The 21,054-nt window shown below is 34.7% G+C and overlaps 1 protein-coding gene across 1 annotated transcript; it reads left to right on the top strand.

Moving 5' to 3' along the window:
• The first annotated feature begins 19,419 nt into the window (after nucleotides 1–19,419).
• LOC143565932 (WUSCHEL-related homeobox 4-like) lies at nucleotides 19,420–20,695 on the top strand. Its single transcript, XM_077052764.1, has 3 exons — nucleotides 19,420–19,719; nucleotides 19,983–20,273; nucleotides 20,364–20,695. The coding sequence occupies exons 1-3, from the start codon at nucleotides 19,420–19,422 to the stop codon at nucleotides 20,502–20,504; spliced, it is 732 nt and encodes a 243-aa protein (XP_076908879.1). The 3' UTR covers nucleotides 20,505–20,695.
• The last annotated feature ends 359 nt before the right edge of the window (nucleotides 20,696–21,054 follow it).

Below are 21,054 nucleotides of genomic sequence, written 5' to 3'. Positions count from 1 at the left end.
GACAACATTTTAGAAGGGTCATGAGTGGCTTAATAAAGGAAGATTGAGATCTTTGAGATCTCTAGTTTGATCCTAAGAGCGTCCGGGTTTTATCACCAGTGAGCCTTCGCACGGGTGAGTTTTCTTCAAAATTAGAGATAACTTGGAGGTGCTTAAGGGCTTCGTATGTCCGGGCTGGGCTAGCTGGTGGTGTCCTTTAGCATTGGATCACCTCGTACAGAGTAGATAAACAATGCTCTATTTGTTGGTTGTTAAAAAAAATAGTTGTATGGTGGTGCCCCTCCAAAAGCAAATACAAGGTTAGGATGATTTAAAATGAAAAATTTTGTTATTCGATAAAAATAAATAACATTTAATAATTTAAAATTAGGTTAATGTGTATATTGTTTAAATCAGAAGCGTTGATTGTTTTGAAGTCAAATTATTAATATACTTGAAGGGATGGCATGCCGATTAAAGTAGGCCTATTTGACATGTCAAAATTTGAGCGGGTTCAAATGAACCGAGGTAAATTAATCAGCTTTTTCTTTGAAGGATATTTTAATAATTACCACCTCTGGTTTTTAAGGTGACATTAAGCCGTAAAATTAAAAGCCAAGGAGATGCAATGTTAACATGGACTAGAAAAATAAATCCATTTTTATATTTGAGACGACTTCACAAATAGGTTAAAAGAAGAAAAGTTTATAAAGGCAAAGAGAAAGGAAAACGTAATTTGCCCAAATCGAGACTAATTTTCATTGTGAATTTCCGTCAATTCGTCAAATTAGTTTTCTGTCATGCATTAACTCATTGCCAAATCCCTTTCCAAACCACAAATTTGAACCTACTTTTCCCTACAACACATTGACCTTTCTCTCACTATGTCCACCATCATCCGCAGCTGTCTCTCTCTCAAATTTAATAAGTGATTTGTTATTTGAGCTTCATATACATTATTTTTATTTTAATAAGGGCTGTGTCTGAGACAATGTTTTTATAACCGGATCGGACGTTGAACCGGACGTTTTACTGGTTTACTGGTTGAACCGGTCGGACCGGTTGGACCGGATTTAATAACCGGATGATATGATATAGAGTCCAAATTTATTAGAAAAAGTAAAGGCAAGAGTCAGTTTATAAATAAGTTTAAATATATTAATAATCAATTTATAGTAAAATAAAATGTAATTAAACACTAGTCTTGTAAAATGTGAAGTTATGTTTACAAAAATTTATTAGTTTGCGTTGGATTTATGAACTAGTGTGTCCATAAAAGGTAAATAATTAATAACATAGACAAATTGATTGGTTGTTCATCTGGTTTGTCACGTTAATTCAAGAAGATGGTCTGGTGTTTGATTCCTTTAGGTAGCTTTGATCTTTTTAATTAAAATCTAGTATTATTATTTGAAAATTAAGCTGTAACCTATTCACTTTTACCAATAGGACCAGTGAGACTGCCGATTACCGGTCGGACCGGCCGGTCCGGTCCGGTCTTAAAAACACTGGTATGAGATTTCAAACTCTAAAGGAGTACTAAAAATGCACTTATATTATCTTATTTAATATAATGATTTTCTTTTAATCCATATGTAAGGTAAGCTGGCAACGTGTTACGCCACTAGCTCCCATTTGAATTGCAAAACCAGGTCTTTTATAAACTACATTGATTGATCTTGGAATCATAGCATTACTATGCATAGCCTGTTAAACTCGGCTAAATAGTTCCATAGCCTTAGACGCAAGAAACCCAAAAGTATCAAATGCAAAAGAATAAAAATGTATTGGCTGTCAATGCATGTTTTCTCGTGTTTGATCACTTTGCATGAAGCGAATTTTAAAGCGACCTATTGGCGGAACTTGAACAGTTACATTGAGGGGGCTAAAAATTTTAAACTAGTTTATGTTCATACATATGAAGCAACAAAAATTTTTTCATCAAATAAAGACCATAAATTCCAAACACATAACATGTTTTTGCACATAAATGCAATGTTTTCAGACCCGGCCCAGACGTTGACCCGGACGTCTTACCGGGTCAAAGGTCGCACCGACCCGGAAGGGCGGACCGGTGTTCGACCCGGATAACGTCGTAAATAATATATATATATATTTATACACACACATGTGTATATATATATATATAGTATCATTTTCTTATCAATCCAAACTTTTTTTTAAATAACTTGTATAAGAAATCGATGATGCAGATGCAAGATGTAAATTTGATCCACTGGGATTAAATATAAACTTAATATCATGTTTTTTTCTTGGAAATGGATGATGATATGAAGTTATTGTTGGTTGGTTTATGGCTTTATGCAGTGCAGTGCTACTCATTCTATAGGATTGATGTTTCTTCAAGAGAAACATAACTAGAACTTTGTTGGTTGGTTGGTTTATCCATGTCTCTTAAGACTTTCATCTCGGCCATTGGCGTGAGTTCGAAACCCGGGTATGATTTTTGACTTATAAAATAAGTGTTTTATCGGTTCGGCCGGCGGTTCACCGGTTCCGGTCGAACCGCAAACCGTCAAACCCGGCCGGGTTATTAGAAAATGGGCTATATGTTGCGAACCAGACCGGTTTACCTACCGGGTCCCGGTCGAACCGGCCGGTCCGGTCCGGGTTTCAAAACACTGCATATATGAACATAAGCTTTAGGATAGGAGGGGTAAAAGATATAAAACCTAGCATAATTACAAAGACATGGACTATATATCTTGCTTCTGAACCGAAAACCTGGAGAGACCACAACCCCTCCCCGCCCCCAGTAAGGTCCACCCATGGACCTAGCCTACCATGAGTACGCTACTCCCTCGTATCTATCTAAAATCTAAAGACCAAAATGTCAGTTGGTCTGAGCGTTAATTTTCTTTCCAACGAGTTGGTCCAAAAATTTCACTTGTGCTTTTTTAATCGATATCCCGGGAGACCGAAATGTGTCAAACAAAATATCCTGAACCAACTTGTGTTGGTACTTGAATTCCGGGAGCTCTGTACAATGTACCGCGTGCTCCATAAAGGAGTCGAAACACGCCTTTCGAAAAACAAGGCGTATCTCATCATTCGGGAATATAGGAATTATACAGCGATATTTAAGAATAGTATGATACTCCATCGGTGATATATGTTGGCCCACCATATATAGGGATAGTCAGGAAAAAAAAACATTGAACATGTAGTGTTCGTAAAAAACGACTTTTGTCTATGGTCATGTTAAAGTGTACCTCCAAGTACTGGACAATTTACTAAAAAGGGTATTCACCAATGCATGTTGGGCTTTAGGGAGGGGGGGGGGGGGTCCTTGCTAGTGAAACCGTTGAAATCAAAGATTGAAATCGTATCACGAATACAAGCCAAAGCACAACAGTAATAAAATTTCATGCCACATAAGCCACTGCAAGATGTGGACCTGAAGCACCAAAGATTGGCCACAAAAGCATATGATGAAGCATCTAATGTCGAATACAATTCTAAACCCCCGGACTTAATAGACAAGGAGGTGAGTCGCCATTTGAAATCTTCAAAGAAAGGATCTTCACAAACCACAATGCCCTCAATTGTTTGGCTTAATCCTTTGTCATAGAACAACGGCGCCCCCTTATGTGTACGGGTTGGCCTGTCCTCAAGCCAAAGTAAAGTTCTATGACATCCATACAAGATCGATGATTGTTGTGATAATAATAATAATAATAATAATAATAATAATAATAATAATAATAATAATAATAATAATAATAATAAAAACAAAGTTACAGGAATAAAAAGGTCGTAAAAATGGTCTAGAGGGAAGAGTGAGCTTTATACTTATAGTTATAAAAAAGGTCTATATACATACAAAATTGGCTTATCAGCCGCCTCGAATGTAATTAATATATATCTATATGCATATAAAGTTGAAAAATTCCGAGCCGCTCTCGATAGCAGGCCATCAGCGGCGGTTGAGGCCCGAATACTCTCCGGGCAGGCCCTATTTTAATATCTGCATGATCATGTGTGATGGTCCAACTTATAACCAAGGGCCAGAAAATTGTGATAATGCTGTTAAATGTGCTGAAATCCTCTTTTATGTAATTGTGGTTACGGATTAAAGTTTTGTACGTATCTTGATGGACATGTGTCCATTGTTGACTAACTTTCTCGTGAAAAAGAAAAAAAAAAGTTAGAAAAATTATATATTTCAAAGATCTTCATGATGAAGTTGGTGGAAGTAAATAATGAGTTTCAATCAAGAGAATGATGACAGCCTAACCCACAATCTAATCCAAGTCTTTTACTTTAGTTGGCATATTATTTGGACAAATGAATGAGTCATGTGACTCGTTGATGCTAATCAACCACCAATTCCTGTCCCATCAGCTTCCCAACACTAGCATATTTATGTAGTCCACGACATGATAGACGGGCCATGCCGAATGTGAGAAGATGACGGACAATGGACTTTTAGACGTGTGCCGTCTTCCATCTGGCCACATGGAACCACACCGTGATAGCGAATATTTGCATTGTGCATGGACTATGCATATCTAACCATGGACGAAGCTTAGTGAGAGCCACCCCCCTCTGTTTTTTTCACAGTAGTACAAATTAATCCGTTTTCTCCCCCAAAAAAATTTGTATACATAGCGTAAATTTAGCCGTTTTCGGCCGAAAATTTAAGCCCGCCCCCCGTCTATGCTACAATTTAACGGTGAAGCTATGAGAACCAGCGTTTGATAAAGAACTAGGTAAGCAAACCGTCACGTTGCGGCGGCTAAATGACGCAAGTTCAATCGGTATAGGTTAAGTTCATTATATTACGGAGACCAAGTCAAAAAGATAAATCTATAAACGCCCAAACTAGAACCAACTCCTACCGATCGAACTAGAATCAACACCTCTACCGGCGCCTCTACCAGTTCCTTTACAGGTCCTTTACCGACTCGTCTACCTCTAGAATTGCTCGTATCCATTGGCTAGAAAGTAAATGGGTAAAAATTAGGTAGAAAGAAAATACATATTGCGTATAAAAATTGAAAGATATGGAGATTTAAATAGGAAAATAGGAAATATGTGGTATTTTAATTAATGAAATTTAATAGAAGGGGAAAAAGAGCCGTTGAACGGCTCTTTTGTGTTGAAAGCTCACGGGCACTAGTACCTCTCAAAAACTCACCGCGGCAAAGATTAAGGGGGTGGAACACCACCCTTGACTCCTTAGCCGTGAACGGCACCCTCCACCTTTAGACCCACTAGGTTTTTGTTTTTGCAATTTAATTATAGTTCGCCAACATATTTGGCCCATGTATACAAACAATTATAAGTTTCGTGTTCAGGCAACATAATTTTAAACCGTGTATGAGTTAGGACTGAGGGTTTAACACTCAAAACTATCCAAGTTATGTTTAATTTTTTATTTTTAACATGACAAGCGAACACGATTGTGGCCACTACCGGCTTTGACAGGGGTGGAGAGGGCAACCGCTCCCGATCGATCACCCCCGTAAGCCCGACAATATATATATATAGAGAGGTTAAAATAAGAATAAAAAATTTCCTAAGCATGGTATGATGGACATAAAATTTTAAGTTTTGAAAACTATATATGTGAGCCTATCTAAAAAATTATGTATTATAAATCTTAGATTCTAGAAAACTATTTGGTATTTTGAAAACTATCAATCTCAGCCAGCAGATTCTAGATCCAATAGAGTAGATCTATTCTTACTATTCCTAAAAAACTCTCTTTTTTACTTTAACCCACCATGTATGCGCACACATACATGTGTGCGTGTATTTGAAAAACGTATGTCTGTGTGTGTATTTGAAAAGCGTATGTAATTTTAATGTTTAAACTTAAATACCCAATTCATTTGAGCTCAGGTTTTTCTAAAAGAACCTAAATCGCAACCTAATAAATTCATTTGTAAATTTTGTTGTTTAAACCAATATAAAAAACTCTTTTTTACCTAATGCTCAAAATTTTTTTTATCACTTTCGACCCTAAAATTGTTAACGATTCTCAGGGATGACCCTGATTTTTAACTTTGTAAACATGAATGATGATTTTTTATACCCACGGAAAAACCAACAAATAGCAATGAGTAATCGAGTATTGAACGAGCATCGATCGGTGTTAGTAGTTAATAAGGTTTTCAATCAGGTTAAAATTATTAAACCCCATCTTGAACCAGACCCATTTTCTTCATATCATTACGTATTACAATTAAGATCTTTGGTGCCGTTAAGTCCATATTGGGCCACTTGGCAGCACCATATTGACCCGCATCATTTTGTTTTTGTTTTTATTTTTTACTTTAGGTATCGTAACAAAAACCGACCGAATATCAATTTTTTTTATTTTAGTTTTAGTGTCATAATGAACGTGATTGAACCAACCGAATTCGCGTAACATCACATTTTGTTTTCATTTCGGACTGTAACGAACATAAAGAAAATCGACCAAATATCAATCTTGTTTTTTTTGGTTTAAGTTCCAGTACCATAACAAACGTGATGGGAACTAACCGAATTTGCATAACTCACTACCTCAACGCCCGGTATCAACAACGCTCGGATCTTCCCAACACTCAAGTTTTACCGACCGATACCTCCCCATTGGTCCACCTCGATATTTAGTTTTTGGTTTGTTTTAAGATTTTAGTACCGGTATCATAACGCAATTAGGAGTGGGTCATTGCCACGTTATAATAAAACCGTGGCATTACATACATTATTATACGTCGTTATAGTTATACATGAACATGAGAGAAAAGTGTACGTGCGGGTGGGTGCATGGTTTGTAGGCGTGGGTCATTGCCACGTGCAAAATATTATAGCTGGCAGCAATAGAATAATGATGATGATGGATTCCCACCGTATCATCCACTGTGTGGGTCCCTTCCTCGTCTATCACATTTGACCACCCAAACATTCCCGCCATGCAACACCAAACATATCCTAAAACTAATTCATAGATGTGATCCAACTGAAAAAATTGACGCATATTTGATACATGAATCATTGAATATAAGAGAGACCAAACTTTGCAATTGGTAAACGTTAATTTCTCTAAAGTTTGATGGCAAAATTCAATTAAATCTTTGATATTCGACAAAATAATGATCGTGTCTTAATCTCTATTATTAAGTTACCCAATGATTCACAGGTTGTTGAATAAGTATTCATACGTAAGACCGTTGTATAGCTATTACAAAAATGTTAAGTACAAGAAAATGAGAATCTTTATATACCTATATATGTACAAGTTTATTGAGGGAAAAAACATGCAATTAGGAAAAAAATAAAAAATAGAAAAAAGCTTTAAATAGGCATTCATTAATCATTAGGTTTTCATAACTAGGCTCAACCAATGACGAATTACGTGTAATCTTTTTAAGACACAATTAGGAAGTAACTACAACTAACATTGAATCATGTATAAAAACTTGGACACCATCACAAATTTGCATATGTCATGCATAAGCTACAAACTAATTAAAGTTAATAGATAGACAACGCTATTTATGAGGGTCTTTTTTAGGAGTTCATAAAATGTTATTAAAAAAATGTATTATTAAATATTTGAAGTATACAAACGCTATTAGAAAAGAGGGATAACATCGATATAGTTATCCATCGGTGATAATCATCACCGATAATCTTGTGTCGGCATATTAATCATGGGTGATACTGTTTCTTATGGGCACCGATTTATTCTATCGACGATTCACCAATAGCAATTTTACTGACGAATTATTGAAGAAATGGTTTACATCTTAAGTGCCATCAGTAATCCATTTGTAAGTATTCCTTAATAAAAGAAATAAATGAAATTTTATATTGTTTTAAATTTGCTGCGACAAATTTTCAAATAAAATCTAAAATTTTAAATATCTTTTTGCTACATTATTGCTACTAATAAATCTTCAACTTATATTTATTTCCTCAAATATGTTTACAAATTATGAAAAAAATATATATATGAAAGTTAATACAAAATATAGAATTTAAAACTAAATTATGAAATTAAGAAAATTAAACTCTAGTGATTAAGTTGTATTGGGCTCTAGTTTTAACACGTCTCTAGTGAAGAAGTTGCATCAGGCTCAATTTTAGCACATGACGATAAACTCTTAAGCATATATGATACCTTCAAGTATCCCATCGGGCCATTGTCTTTCATATCGGGGTATTTATAGGCCTTGTAACCGAATGAAGTAAAGCTTTGTCTTTGTCATGACAAAGATTTAAACTTAATTGTGTAGAAAAACCAAACTAAAGCTCTCTTATTAAATATATGAAAGGTAACTACTTAATTTAACAAAGTATGTATAATTTGGACTTGGTTCTGTATTTACCGATAGTCATCACATTGCATATGAACTGGATTCATCCATTTTCTTTAGTCTACCACAATAGATTTAATTTTAATGGAAAATAATGAGCAAATGTTATAGAAATTTAACACTTATAGTCTTCCTTTTGAGTTATGAAAAGATGACGATGATCAAGTGAAAATGTTGGGAGTTCATGACGGTTTCACAGCTCAAAGAAAAGTATATACCATACATACATAAATATACCATACATACCTTGCACAGTGGGGATGGTTTGATATAGAGATACAAGGGGTTGGGACGTTGGGTTTTAGACTAGTTTAGGTGATCTCAATTCCATACCCGATTATAAAAACTCATCGATCCGATACACGGTCCAAAACCCTTTGTCAAATAATCTCTTATCGATTATTGGGCATATCTGTGGGCTTCAACTATGCACGCTAGTTTATTAAAAATGTAGGTTTCCGAGTAGATCTAACTGTCAGACCTGAAAAATCTTAACTCAACAGCGAAAGACTCGATTAAGTCATTTATATAAACATCAAGATGGTCTTTGTTCAAACATCAGAATCTTTAACGTGCTTTGTTACACACTGTTTTCAAACTACATCTCCGACTTAGAAGTCAATATTTTCTATTCAAACACACGTCACCATTTTTTCATTTCTTCCACGAATCTCCATAACATCATTTACCTGAAATGCATGTTAAAATTAGTTGTCGAACATGAATGTTAGTGAGTTCTCAAATAAATATTACTTTCAAAACCATTGTGCACAATTTATTATTTCACACCAACCTAAAGATGAACTACACTATCATTCGCTGACATCATGCATGCATAACAACTTTATAATTACACTGCATTTCAAAACGTTACACATAAATTACATTACGTTTGCAAAACTTCATATCAAATATAAGCCTGCAGGTCATGGGAAATCTACCTAACCTAGTGATTGCTCATTGTAACACTTTTACTTTGGGTTATTTTATTATCAGACTGACAAGGTCGTAGCATTAGTTACAAATAAGTAACGCTACATTTTCATACTAGGATATAACCCGTGTGATACACGGGTAGTTAAAAAGTAAACAAAAAAGTTAAATTTAATAATATACATAATAACATACCTTCTAGATTTATAATATATAAATAAATTTTTTTTAAAATACATATATTAGTAAGAATATTTTGCATTTGTATTTTAAAAGAAATCAAAATGGAAGGTTGTGAATATATAACAATTAAGAAAAAGAGACAGTTAACATCAATTCATCCTAGTTGAGTTGGTAAGGCATAAAATTCATCCTAGTTGATTTGATAAGGCACAAAAATTTTAAAATTAAGCTAGTTAGTTCAATTCCCACCAACAACATATTTTTCATTTTATCATTCATTAAATGGAAAGGTAGATATTAGAAGTTAGGATGAGAATTGAGAAATGCTAGTAATGCTAGGATGGAAAGCATGTGGTTGGTAGATAGGGTCTGGCTTCACGTTTCGAAGCCATCAATTATAGCTCAATTTAATATCCCGTCGTGAGACACACATGAAGTTCAAGGACCACCAATTCCATCTAACTCACTAGCATTGATCTTAATTGTTAGCTCGTTTCCGTATCCTCAATAGATCATGTACATTCCCCGGATAAGCAATCTTTTCCATGTTTTGAAAAGTCAAGATTTTCCAATTTACAGGTTAAAGGTTTCTAACGCCTACTGCATTGGTGTTATTTATAGAAAATTGACCGTTGTTTTTGTTTTTGGTTTTTAGAAAGAAACTAAGTTCGGTAGTTATGGCGTATATTAATGACGGAAATTCCAATGGTTAGGCACCACCGTAGACTTTCATCATTTTTTTTTATTATTTTTGTTGTTGTATTCGTATTCATTTAACCGACCCGTTTTGTCGTTTCGATGTATTCTTGTTTATCGTTAATCATTAATATAATATTCACGATGATTTACGGTTATCGATCGTTCATTTTCTATTCATTCTGATCAATTAATGAAACTCCGAGGTTTAAAGTTATAATTTTAAAGGTTTTTATTAAATTCAAACAACTTGCAAACTATAGGGGTTAAACCCGTAAATTAAATTTATAACCAGGAATTTAGTAATCCTGAAGTTGAGGGGTATAATATGGAATATATTCAAATATTATAACTTTCATTACATTATTAAACGCATTTCAAAGTTTAGAGACTAAGTTGGTAATTATATTTTAATTTCTGTTTATTGAAACTTCGAGGACCAAATGTGTAAATTAATTTAAAATATTAATATTATATTATAACCCAACCCTACCCCCCCCCCCCAACGTTTTTCCGGCGGCCGAATTCCTGCAAACTAAGAAACTCCGACGAGGTTAAAACGAGTTACAACTAAAAAATTAAATCAATTAAAGGCTCGTGCATCCTTTAGACTATAATGGCAACTCCTAATCATTGTCAATAACTCGTAAATAACGGCTAATACTGGATGTTTAAACCCGTAAAACCGTTAGAAAAATTAATAAAATTCGATAACGAGTATTCAATCCAATACGCTCCAATTGGGGCTATATAAAGCATCTCATACAACATTAAAACCTGCTAGTAACTTCAATTTCATCTAAAGCACCCTCTGTAACCTCTTAATTGTTCGTCCAAGTTCAGATTCCGGCAACCTCCGCTAATCATCAATCCCTTGCAATTCTAGGTAATTTATATGTGGGTCGGAATCGTTTTAGTAGTAGAACAAAACCCCTAACATAAATTCATCGTTCATGGAACCAATTTACCGAATTAAAAACCAATGGTTTTAAGAATAATGATGAACAAAAGTTAGTGTTTAAGTAAAACTGTTTCTGTTATAAAACCAAATAGCAACCTGGTCCAGATGGGTTGTTCACTCGTGTGTGGTCTAAAAGACCCGTACTGGAACCTAGGTCTAGCTATTTTTATTGTTTTATTTTTTTTAAATCATCGATCTTTCATTTATTATATATACCAAACTAATTTGCTAAATTATTATAAATTAAATAAAAATTATTTTAAATTAAATAAAATCAATTGTAAATTAATTTTTATCAATATTCATCTATAAACTAACTTATTATGTTCGTTAAGTTTCAGGAAACCCGCTAATATTATATTATTTCCATTCCGTTAATATTATAATACGCTAAAATAATGGTATTCGATCGGGATAAATATTATACCGTTAAAATCTGTGCTTCATAAAGGATATAAATCTCATATTAGTGTTAAACTATTAATTTAATAATATTAAAATAATAATAAATTGTTAAATTCCCGTTAAGGCTTAAAATAATATTATAATATAAAATGCTCATATAATAATATATAATTTCTAAAACTAAATTATTTAACTTTTATAATTCAGTTAGTTACTTCTTAATTTTTTAATTTTTAAATTCATAGTTCGTGAAGTTCGATCACTTCGATTTATTTAACGCGCTCTCAGCATTTGTTTCTATTTTATCTCCAATTTCAAATGTAAGTTTCTCACACCCCCTTTTTAACGCTTCTACACACTTTGTGGGTAGCATATATATTCTACCAAAACAATTGCTTATTTATTCATATACTCAAACTACAATTCACATTATGGACTTGTGTGTTACTTGATTACTTGCTCATATTATACTTGCACGTGGTAGGCTCAATAAGTATGATCATACGTCTCCCTTTGCACGCATGACCATTTTGTATGAGTGGAAAATTGCCTCATCAAACGATTACGTTGGTTGTTACCAACTGGAAAGGATCTTACTTTCGCAACTATTACACATGTCACATAGAATTGTATGATTTTATTATTATATATAAACAAAACTTGTGTGAACTCACCAACTATTTGTTTAGTTGATTTGTATTTTATATATATGCTACAGGGACAGTCGTTAAAGGATGATGTATGGAGAATACACTAGTACTTAGGTTATAATAATAAATGGGCAACTTTGTTTAATTTTCCTATAACACAATGTATTTCTTTGTTTACGAATTTGTGTACTTGATGTTTAAATTAATAAATGATAATATTGTCACTTAATAGTGTCACATGTGTTTTGAGCAATCTGTACGTTACACTCAGGCATTTCCGCTTTAAGCCGACGTGTTACAAGCAGGGCACCATTTTTGCCTAGTGCTGAGGGCCAGGCATAAAGGTAGCCTAAACACTTGGGCACTATCTCAACCTAGGCGTTGAATGTCAAGCACAAAAAAGGTTAATTCACTAGGCAACGTTGTAGCCAAATAAACTTTTTCAGACACCGTCACAGCCTAGTTGTCGTATTGGCGCTGACTTGGAAAGTTGGCTTGGTATTTGGCTTGCGTGGGCTAGGAAGATGTCAACCAGTTGCTCGGGACCTTTGAAGCCTTGGCAGACAAAGCGTATAGTCCATCTAAAGCACTTGACAGACAAAGCATATTATTAATCTGTTTATTTACATTTGGACACGTCTATAGTCCATTTAAAGCACTTGTTATTATATTGAGGTGCCAATTCATTTTAAATGAAAGACTTGCAAGATTCCATTGGTGCCTAACGGAGCCCAAAAAGATTATAAGATTATGTGGCTAAATATAGTTGAATAGGTCTATTCGTATTTTAAGAACTCAATGACGAGGTCTTATCAAGTGATAGAGTACGATAAAGTACCTGTTAACGATTAAGCGGAATTGAACGATTGATTTAAGAACAAAACGGATTACAAGAACAACTAAGATCGCAACAGTGTATCCGATCTATTAACAAGAATTGATTATAGAATTGAAAAGAAACAAAAGTAAACCCTAATTGAGATAATCCCCAATTATATAACCTAACAGCTTATTAACCAACTTGTAACAACCTAATCTTCCAAAGTTGACACAATCAGCCCCTGTACTTTCATCAGACCCCTGTAAACCAACTATCAGCAACTTGTCACATTTAGCCCAAACTTATAAACTTCAGTTTTTCATCAACCATAGTTGACTAATCCGTTGACCAATTATAACCAGATGTTATACAACATTGTTACCAATACCAATTTCTTCTCAACATATAACAATCTCCACCTTTGAGTAGAAATTGAATAAATGCCAAAAATACCCTTGATCTAAGAAATATGCAATATCTCCAAACATTGCTCAAACTTAGAACCAGGAACACTATTTGTTAACATGTCTGCTGCATTCTCTCTTGTGTCCACATAAACCACCCTTACTTCCTTTGAACTTAGGATCTCTCTTATCCAATGCAACTTCACAAAAATGTGCTTAGACCTTTCATGAAATACTTGGTGTTTTGACAATTGAATAGCACCCATATTGTCACAAAACACTAAGCCATATTTAACTAATAATCCCATCTCAGTCATAAAACCTTTCTACCAAACACATTCTCTGACAGCCTCTGTCAGAGCTATAAATTCTGCTTCTGTAGTAGGTAAGGCCACTACCCTTTGTAAAGTTGCTTTCCAACTTATAGTACCACCAAGCACAGTGAACACATAACCTATAATTGACCTTCCCTTGTCAAGATCTTTAGCAAAGTCTGAATCCACATAACCCTGCACAACCTGATCTGAACTATTACAATTACCATAAACCAACACTACACGCCTGGTGCCACTAAGATATCTCATAATCCACTTAACACCTTCCCAATGTTGTTTGCCAGGATTACTTAGATATCTGCTCACTACACTAACTGCATAGCTTATATCTGGTCTGGTACAGACCATCAAATACATCAAACTGCCAACTGCATTTGCATATGGCACATTGACCATTTTACCCTTTTCTTCATCTGATTGAGGACAATCTAATCTTGATAACTTGAAATGCATAGCTAAAGGAGTTACAACAGCTTTACTATTCTCCATATGATAGGCCCTTAACACCTTTTCCAAGTAAGACTTTTGTGACAATCTTATAATCCCAGCAGCCTTGTCTCTATGAATCTCCATGCCTAATATTTTCTTAGCCTCCCCTAACTCTTTCATCTCAAAAGCAGACATTAACATCCTCTTTGTCTCTTTAATCAGATCTTTATCTTTGCAAGCAATTAACATGTCATCTACATATAGCAGCAAGTAAATGAACTTTCTTTCACCATATTCTTTGTAATACACACATGTATCATATTGACTCCTTTTAAACCCATGTGCAACTACATGACCATCAAACTTCAAATACCACTGTCTAGGTGACTGTTTCAGTCTATACAAGGACTTTTGCAACAATCAAACTCTGTTACCTTGACCATTACACTCAAAACCTGGTGGTTGACTCATGTAAATAGTTTCTTCAAGATCACCATGTAAAAATGTTGTTTTAACATCCAACTGTTCAAGTTCTAAGTCAAAAACAACAGTAATTGACAAAATTGCCCTTATAGAAGCATGTTTGACTACAGGTGAAAAAACCTCATTATAATCAACTCCTTCTCTCTATGTGAATCCCTTTGCTACTAATCTAGCCTTATACCTAGGATCCTCACCTGGAAATCCTTCCTTAATCTTAAAAATCCATTTACAATCTACCACTTTTTGATCTTCTGGTTTCTCAACTAACTTCCAAGTTTGATTTTTATACAATGAATCTAATTCATCCCTCATGGCTGCAACCCGCTTATCACTATCAGGTGAATCTAAAGCTTCCTGATATGTAAGTGGTTCACTAGAACTCTCTTCTACAGCCACATGAAACACATAAACTGAGATATCATCTCTGTACCTTAGGCTTAACAATATTTCTTCTTGTCCTGTTCTCAGCAACACTTGGTCTTTCACTTGAGTTACTTGAAGCTTCTGATTGATTTGTAGTAACAGCTGGATTTTCAGTTCCCTTTTGAAATAGCTCCACATCAAATTGAACTCCTTGATCAGTACTTTGATCAATGGCATTTTTACCCTTTACATCTGAGTACATTATGTCTTCTTTGATCTCAACATTTTTGCTCAACACAATTTTTGGACTTCCTCCTTCTAGTCTCCACAATCTATCTGGACAACCCAACAATATACATTTTTTAGCCCTGGGCTCTAACTTTCCTTGGCTTATACAGGAATAAGCCAAACATCCAAACACTTTGAGATTATCATACTTAGTTTTTAACCCTGAACATTTTTTCATAGGAACCATCATCTCTATGGCAGATGAAGGCGACCTATTAACCAAGTATGCAGCTGTCATTAGTGCTTCTGCCCAATAATACTTTGGCAGACCAGAACTAATAAGCATGCATCTAACCTTTTCCAATAGTGTTCTATTCATCCTTTCTACTAGCCTATTGAGGTGTACATGGTATAGAATGATGCCTAGCAATCCCATGTTTCTTACAGAACTCATTAAATTCATTATTACAAAATTCCAATCCATTATCTGTTGTCAACATTTTCAACTTCTTATCAGTCTGATTTTTTACCAAGACTTTCCACTCCTTAAACTTTCCAAATGTATCTGACTTATTTCTTATAACATACACCCATACCCTTCTAGAGTAATCATCAATTATTGATAGGAAATAAGAAGCTCCTCCTAAAGATGAGACTTTGGCAGGACCCCACAAGTCTGCATGTACATAGTCTAATATACCTTTAGTCCTATGAATACCCTTTGAGAATCTAACTCTTTTGGCCTTTCCTAATGAACAATTCTCACAATCACCATAGTCACAATTATTTAGACAAACTAATGCACCCTGCTTCTTTAACTCTATTAAACCTATGTCACTCATATGTCCAAGTCTCTTATGCCATAACATAGCATAATTGACTGTTTTACCCTCTGCAACAGATGCAGAACCAGAAACAACATTCCCATCAAAAACATATATGTTATTTGCCCTTCTGGTTCCGAACAAAATGACCATAGACCCTTTAACTAATTTTACTTTCCCATCCCTTAAATTCACATGACATCCCTCCTTTTCAAAAGTCCCTAAAGAAACTAAATTCCTTTTTAACTCATGGATATATCTAACATTACTTAGATCTATAACAGACTCATTACTTAGTTTGAAAGAAACAGTACCAATACCTTGAATCTGATATGGTCTATTGTCACCTAATTGAACCACCCCTTGCTTTTCTAACCTTGACTCTTTAAAGAAAGCCTTATTAGGTGTCATATGATAAGAGCAGCCTGAATCTAAAACCCAATCCTCTATTGATCCCTAGTTAGACACTACATAAACCTCTGCACTATCATACCCATCTTTGTTATCTTTTGACTGACCACCCTGTTTCTTGTTCTGCTTGAATTCACTGTTCCTTTTGTTCCATTCAGGACATTCTCTTTTGAAATGTTTATCTGAATTACACACAAAACACCTTCTCTTTACCTTTGACTTGGATCTAGCAGCATTGTTCTTACCATTGAACCCTTTTTGTTCAGATCTGCCTCTAACAAATAACCCATCAGCACCATAATCTTTATTCTCACCCTTCTTATGTAATTCCTTGGAATTCATGGCAGACACTACATCTTCCATAGACAAACTCTCTCTTCCAAACATAAGAGTATCTACAAAGTGTTCATAAGACCGTGGTAAAGAGGCCAAGAAAATGATAGCTTGATCTTCATCATCAATTTCTACTTCAATGTTTTCAAGATCAAGAATGATCTTATTGAATTCATCAATATGATCCTCAATTGATTTACCAGAAGTCGATCATTTGAAATGTGTAGAGCTTCTTTTTTGAATATAGACGATTAGCCAAAGACTTGGTCATGTACAATGTTTCCAGTTTCCCCCAAACTCCGGCAGCCGTTAATTCTTTTGAAACCTTCCGGAGAACCCGATCACCAAGACTCAAAATTATTGCACTATGAGCCTTCTCGAGTATATCTTTCTTCTCCTTATCTGACAGTGTGTCCGGCATGTTTGGTTCACCCAAAAGAGCATCAGAGATGCCTTGATGAACTAACAATGCCCGCATTTTGACTCGCCACAGACTAAAGTTGTTCTTCCCGTCAAACTTTTCAATGTCGAACTTTGCACCGGTCACCATGAGTAAAACTTCAATCGAATAGCAGAGAATCAATCAAGATCGAGAGCTGAAGCTCTGATACCAATTGTTAACGATTAAGCGAAATTGAACGATTGATTTAAGAACAAAACGGATTACAAGAACAACTAAGATCGCAACAGTGTATCCGATCTATTAACAAGAATTGATTAAAGAATTGAAAAGAAACAAAAGTAAACCCTAATTGAGATAATCCCCAATTATATAACCTAACAGCTTATTAACCAACTTGTAACAACCTAATCTTCCAAAGTTGACACAATCAGCCCCTGCACTTTCATCAGACCCCTGTAAACCAACTATCAGCAACTTGTCACATTTGGCCCAAACTTATAAACTTCAGTTTATCATCAACCATAGTTGACTAATCCGTTGACCAATTATAACCAGATGTTATACAACATTGTTACCAATACCAATTTCTTCTCAACATATAACAGTACTGATAAATGAAATGGTTAACTCTTGCGTGGAGAGTTGGAAACTAAAGGAAAAAAGGAGTACAGGAACCGTTAGTCATTTTCTCAAAATAACTAAATGCTAAGATGATTATATACGTATTTGGTATAGTTAGGATTAAAGCCTTTTATGGTAAGAGAGTAGGTGGGTTGAAAAATACTATATTTTTAAAGAAAAATGGCTACAATTTCCAAAGACAAAGTAAGGAATTTTAAATATAGTAAGAGATATCACATAGCAGTTGCTCGACACCTTTGAAGCCTTAGTAGACAAAGCGTATAGCCCATCTAAAGCACTTGACAGACAAAGCATATTATTAGTTTGTTTATTTACATTTGGACACATCTATAGTCCATCTAAAGCACTTGTTATTATATTGAGGTGCCAATTCATTTTATATGAAAGACTTGCAAGATTCCATTGGTGCCTAACGGAGCCCAAAAAGATTATAAGATTATGTGGCTAAATATAGTTGAATAGGTCTATTCGTATTTTAAGAACTCAATGACGAGTTCTTATCAAGTGATAGAGTACGATAAAGTACCGATAAATGAAATGGTTAACTCTTGCGTGGAGAGTCGGAAACTAAAGAAAAAAAGGAGTATATGAACCGTTAGTCATTTTCTCAAAATAACTAAATGCTAAGATGATTATATACTTATTTGGTACAATTAGGATTAACGCCTTTTATGGTAAGAGAGTGGGTGAGTTGAAAAATACTATATTTTTAAAGAAAAATGGCTACAGTTTCCAAAGACAAAGTAAGGAATTTTATATATAGTAAGAGATATCACATAGATTTGGGGTTCCCTTTTTGTTTTTATTACTTGATTTTCTTTGCTTTGCTTTCTTTTTCAACATTCTCTACCACTTAAAGGCTGCATTCACTTCCCACCCACACCAAACACAGATTGAGAGGGAAAAAGAAAACATAGGCAATTAATACCTGAAAAACAAAATAAAGAATAAAGAATAAAAGAAAAAGGTTCCACCCCAATTTCAAGTTTTGGGATTGGAGGAATCTTTTCTCATTCCCTCCCATCTCACTTTATAGCAAATAAAGTCTCCAACACACCGAAAAGCATACACAACTTATCATGAAAGCAAGAAAAGTGAAACCCCCGATTAGACTACCCAACGCACACTCATTCTTCAAACCATATATATATTCTTTCTACTTTATTAATTAATAATAATCAGTAATTCTTGTACCTCATCCTTCTAATAGTAAATCTAGTGCCCTTGTCACCTCACTTTGATTCCATTCATCCATTTTCGTCAATTCTTGAAAATGTTGAAATCTTGTAATTTTTCGCCTAATAATCATAGTTATGACAGAAAGAATAATTTCATCCCATCTTAAACCACACGTCCATATATACATTCTCTCTCACTCTCTTGATTGAAAGAAAGTTGTTTCCTTTTTAAAAAGGGATCATTACCCAAGTCAACCTCACCTCATCATTTGGTCTTGGTTCTTCATGGGGCACCCACTTTCTTTTTCTTGCTTTTCTTTCCCTTCATTTGCATAATTCACCATGAAAATGATGACAATACTTTTGTTTCTTTCTTCATTTGCCTATATAATTGATACTCTCAATTAACAATGTTTTTACCCATCGATGGGACTCAGTAGCATGAAGGTGCATCAATTCACACGTGGTGGTGGTTTCTGGCACGACGATGAGTCTTCATCGTCGGGCCTCACCCTTGGTGCCTTCAAGCATATGCGCCCCCTTAACCCTAGGTTAACTAATAGTGGTAGTACAGAAACTTGTCTCACCATGAATAATGTTAGTGTTAGCAATAGCAGTAGTAGTAGCAACCATGTCACCGCAGCTTTTGATCTTAGGAGCTTTATTCGACCCGAGAGTAGCCCGATTCAATTTGTTTCACCCGACCACAAGAAAGATTCTCCTCAGGTGAACATTGTTATTAATTTGTACTTATGTTTATGTATCTTATTTCATGTATAGAGTGGCATGCTAGCAGACAAGCTAGGTGTAATGAGAGCTAAATGTAGCACATTATAGTTAAAAACAACACGTCCCTACAGTTTCAAAGGATCTTCACTGTTTTAGCATCTACATGACATGAAATGGAATATTTATAATTCTCTTTTCCAGATATTATCCTCAAAATTCTTTAAACTTAGATCTAAAATAATTTGATGACAATGGTGAAGATGGAGACACATCCAGGAGGAACAAGATGGAATCCAACACAAGAGCAAATTGGGATCTTGGAGATGTTATATAGAGGCGGCATGCGGACTCCAAACGCGCAACAAATTGAACAAATCACCGCGCAATTAAGCAAGTATGGCAAGATAGAAGGCAAGAATGTTTTCTACTGGTTTCAGAATCACAAAGCTCGTGAAAGACAGAAACAAAAGCGCAACAATCTCGGTCTAACTCATTCTCCAAGATCACTCCCATCCTCCACCATGATCAACTCCATCCCATTAAACCCTAGAGTATGAGAACGTTCATCTTTAATATAACTTATTTAACTAAAAGCTGAATACTTGCATGCAATAAAGCTATCTTTTTTTATGTTCTTGAAGGGAGAAGTAGTGGAGAGTCCATACAAAAAGTGCAGAAGCTGGTCATTTGATCAACAGTGTTTGGATCAGAAAGATGAGGAAGAAGATGGTAATCATAAAACCCTAGAGCTGTTTCCATTACATCCAGAAGGAAGATCATGAAAAGGGTGTATCTTTGTTGAAATTGTTGTTGCTTAAACTTTCACTTTCGTAGGTCTTTGTTTCGGGAAAGAAGAAAGACAAATTGTATCCTTGTACCATCTCAAGAATCAAGAAGATCTTTATGTCTTATTTTATTTTTGACTTTGGAAACCAAAGCGTGCTTTATCAGGGAAATTGTTGCTACCTACAAATCGGTGCTTCTCTTTATTTTCCAATTTTTATACTTTTTTCATTAAAGTTTTCAAACTTAACGTCCTGGACAATAGGATCAAACCATGACTATATATTCTTTTATAAATATATTTAGAAATTAGAAATAACTCATCTAATCAGACCAGTTATGCTAACAAAAGTCAAGATTAAATGCTATTAGTTTATAGGAAAAAAAGGATGCCTCTGATATAGTGGATTTGCTGCGGATATAGGATGTTGTACATGGGTGACCTTGTTTAACGTGAAGGGGTAACTTGAGTTAATTATACACTTTAGTTTTACACTTTTAGTTATTTAACTATAGAATGAGTTGATATGTTTTGATTACATTGACATA

Source organism: Bidens hawaiensis, unplaced genomic scaffold (assembly GCF_021521415.1).
Source record: "Bidens hawaiensis isolate Kalapana, Puna unplaced genomic scaffold, B.hawaiensis_p1.1 tig00022649_1, whole genome shotgun sequence".
Taxonomy (NCBI): Eukaryota; Viridiplantae; Streptophyta; class Magnoliopsida; order Asterales; family Asteraceae; genus Bidens; species Bidens hawaiensis.
The sequence above is the reverse complement of the archived record's forward strand: the minus strand, read 5'-3'. Positions and strand labels throughout refer to the sequence as shown.

Bases quoted from the DNA above. Each gene is read 5' to 3' on its own strand.
- LOC143565932 (XM_077052764.1), top strand. From the start codon at position 19,420: ATGGGACTCAGTAGCATGAAGGTGCATCAATTCACACGTGGTGGTGGT. The intron at 19,720-19,982 runs GTGAACATTGTT...ACAATGGTGAAG, and splicing joins ACAAGAAAGATTCTCCTCAG to ATGGAGACACATCCAGGAGG. The intron at 20,274-20,363 runs GTATGAGAACGT...ATGTTCTTGAAG, and splicing joins CCATCCCATTAAACCCTAGA to GGAGAAGTAGTGGAGAGTCC.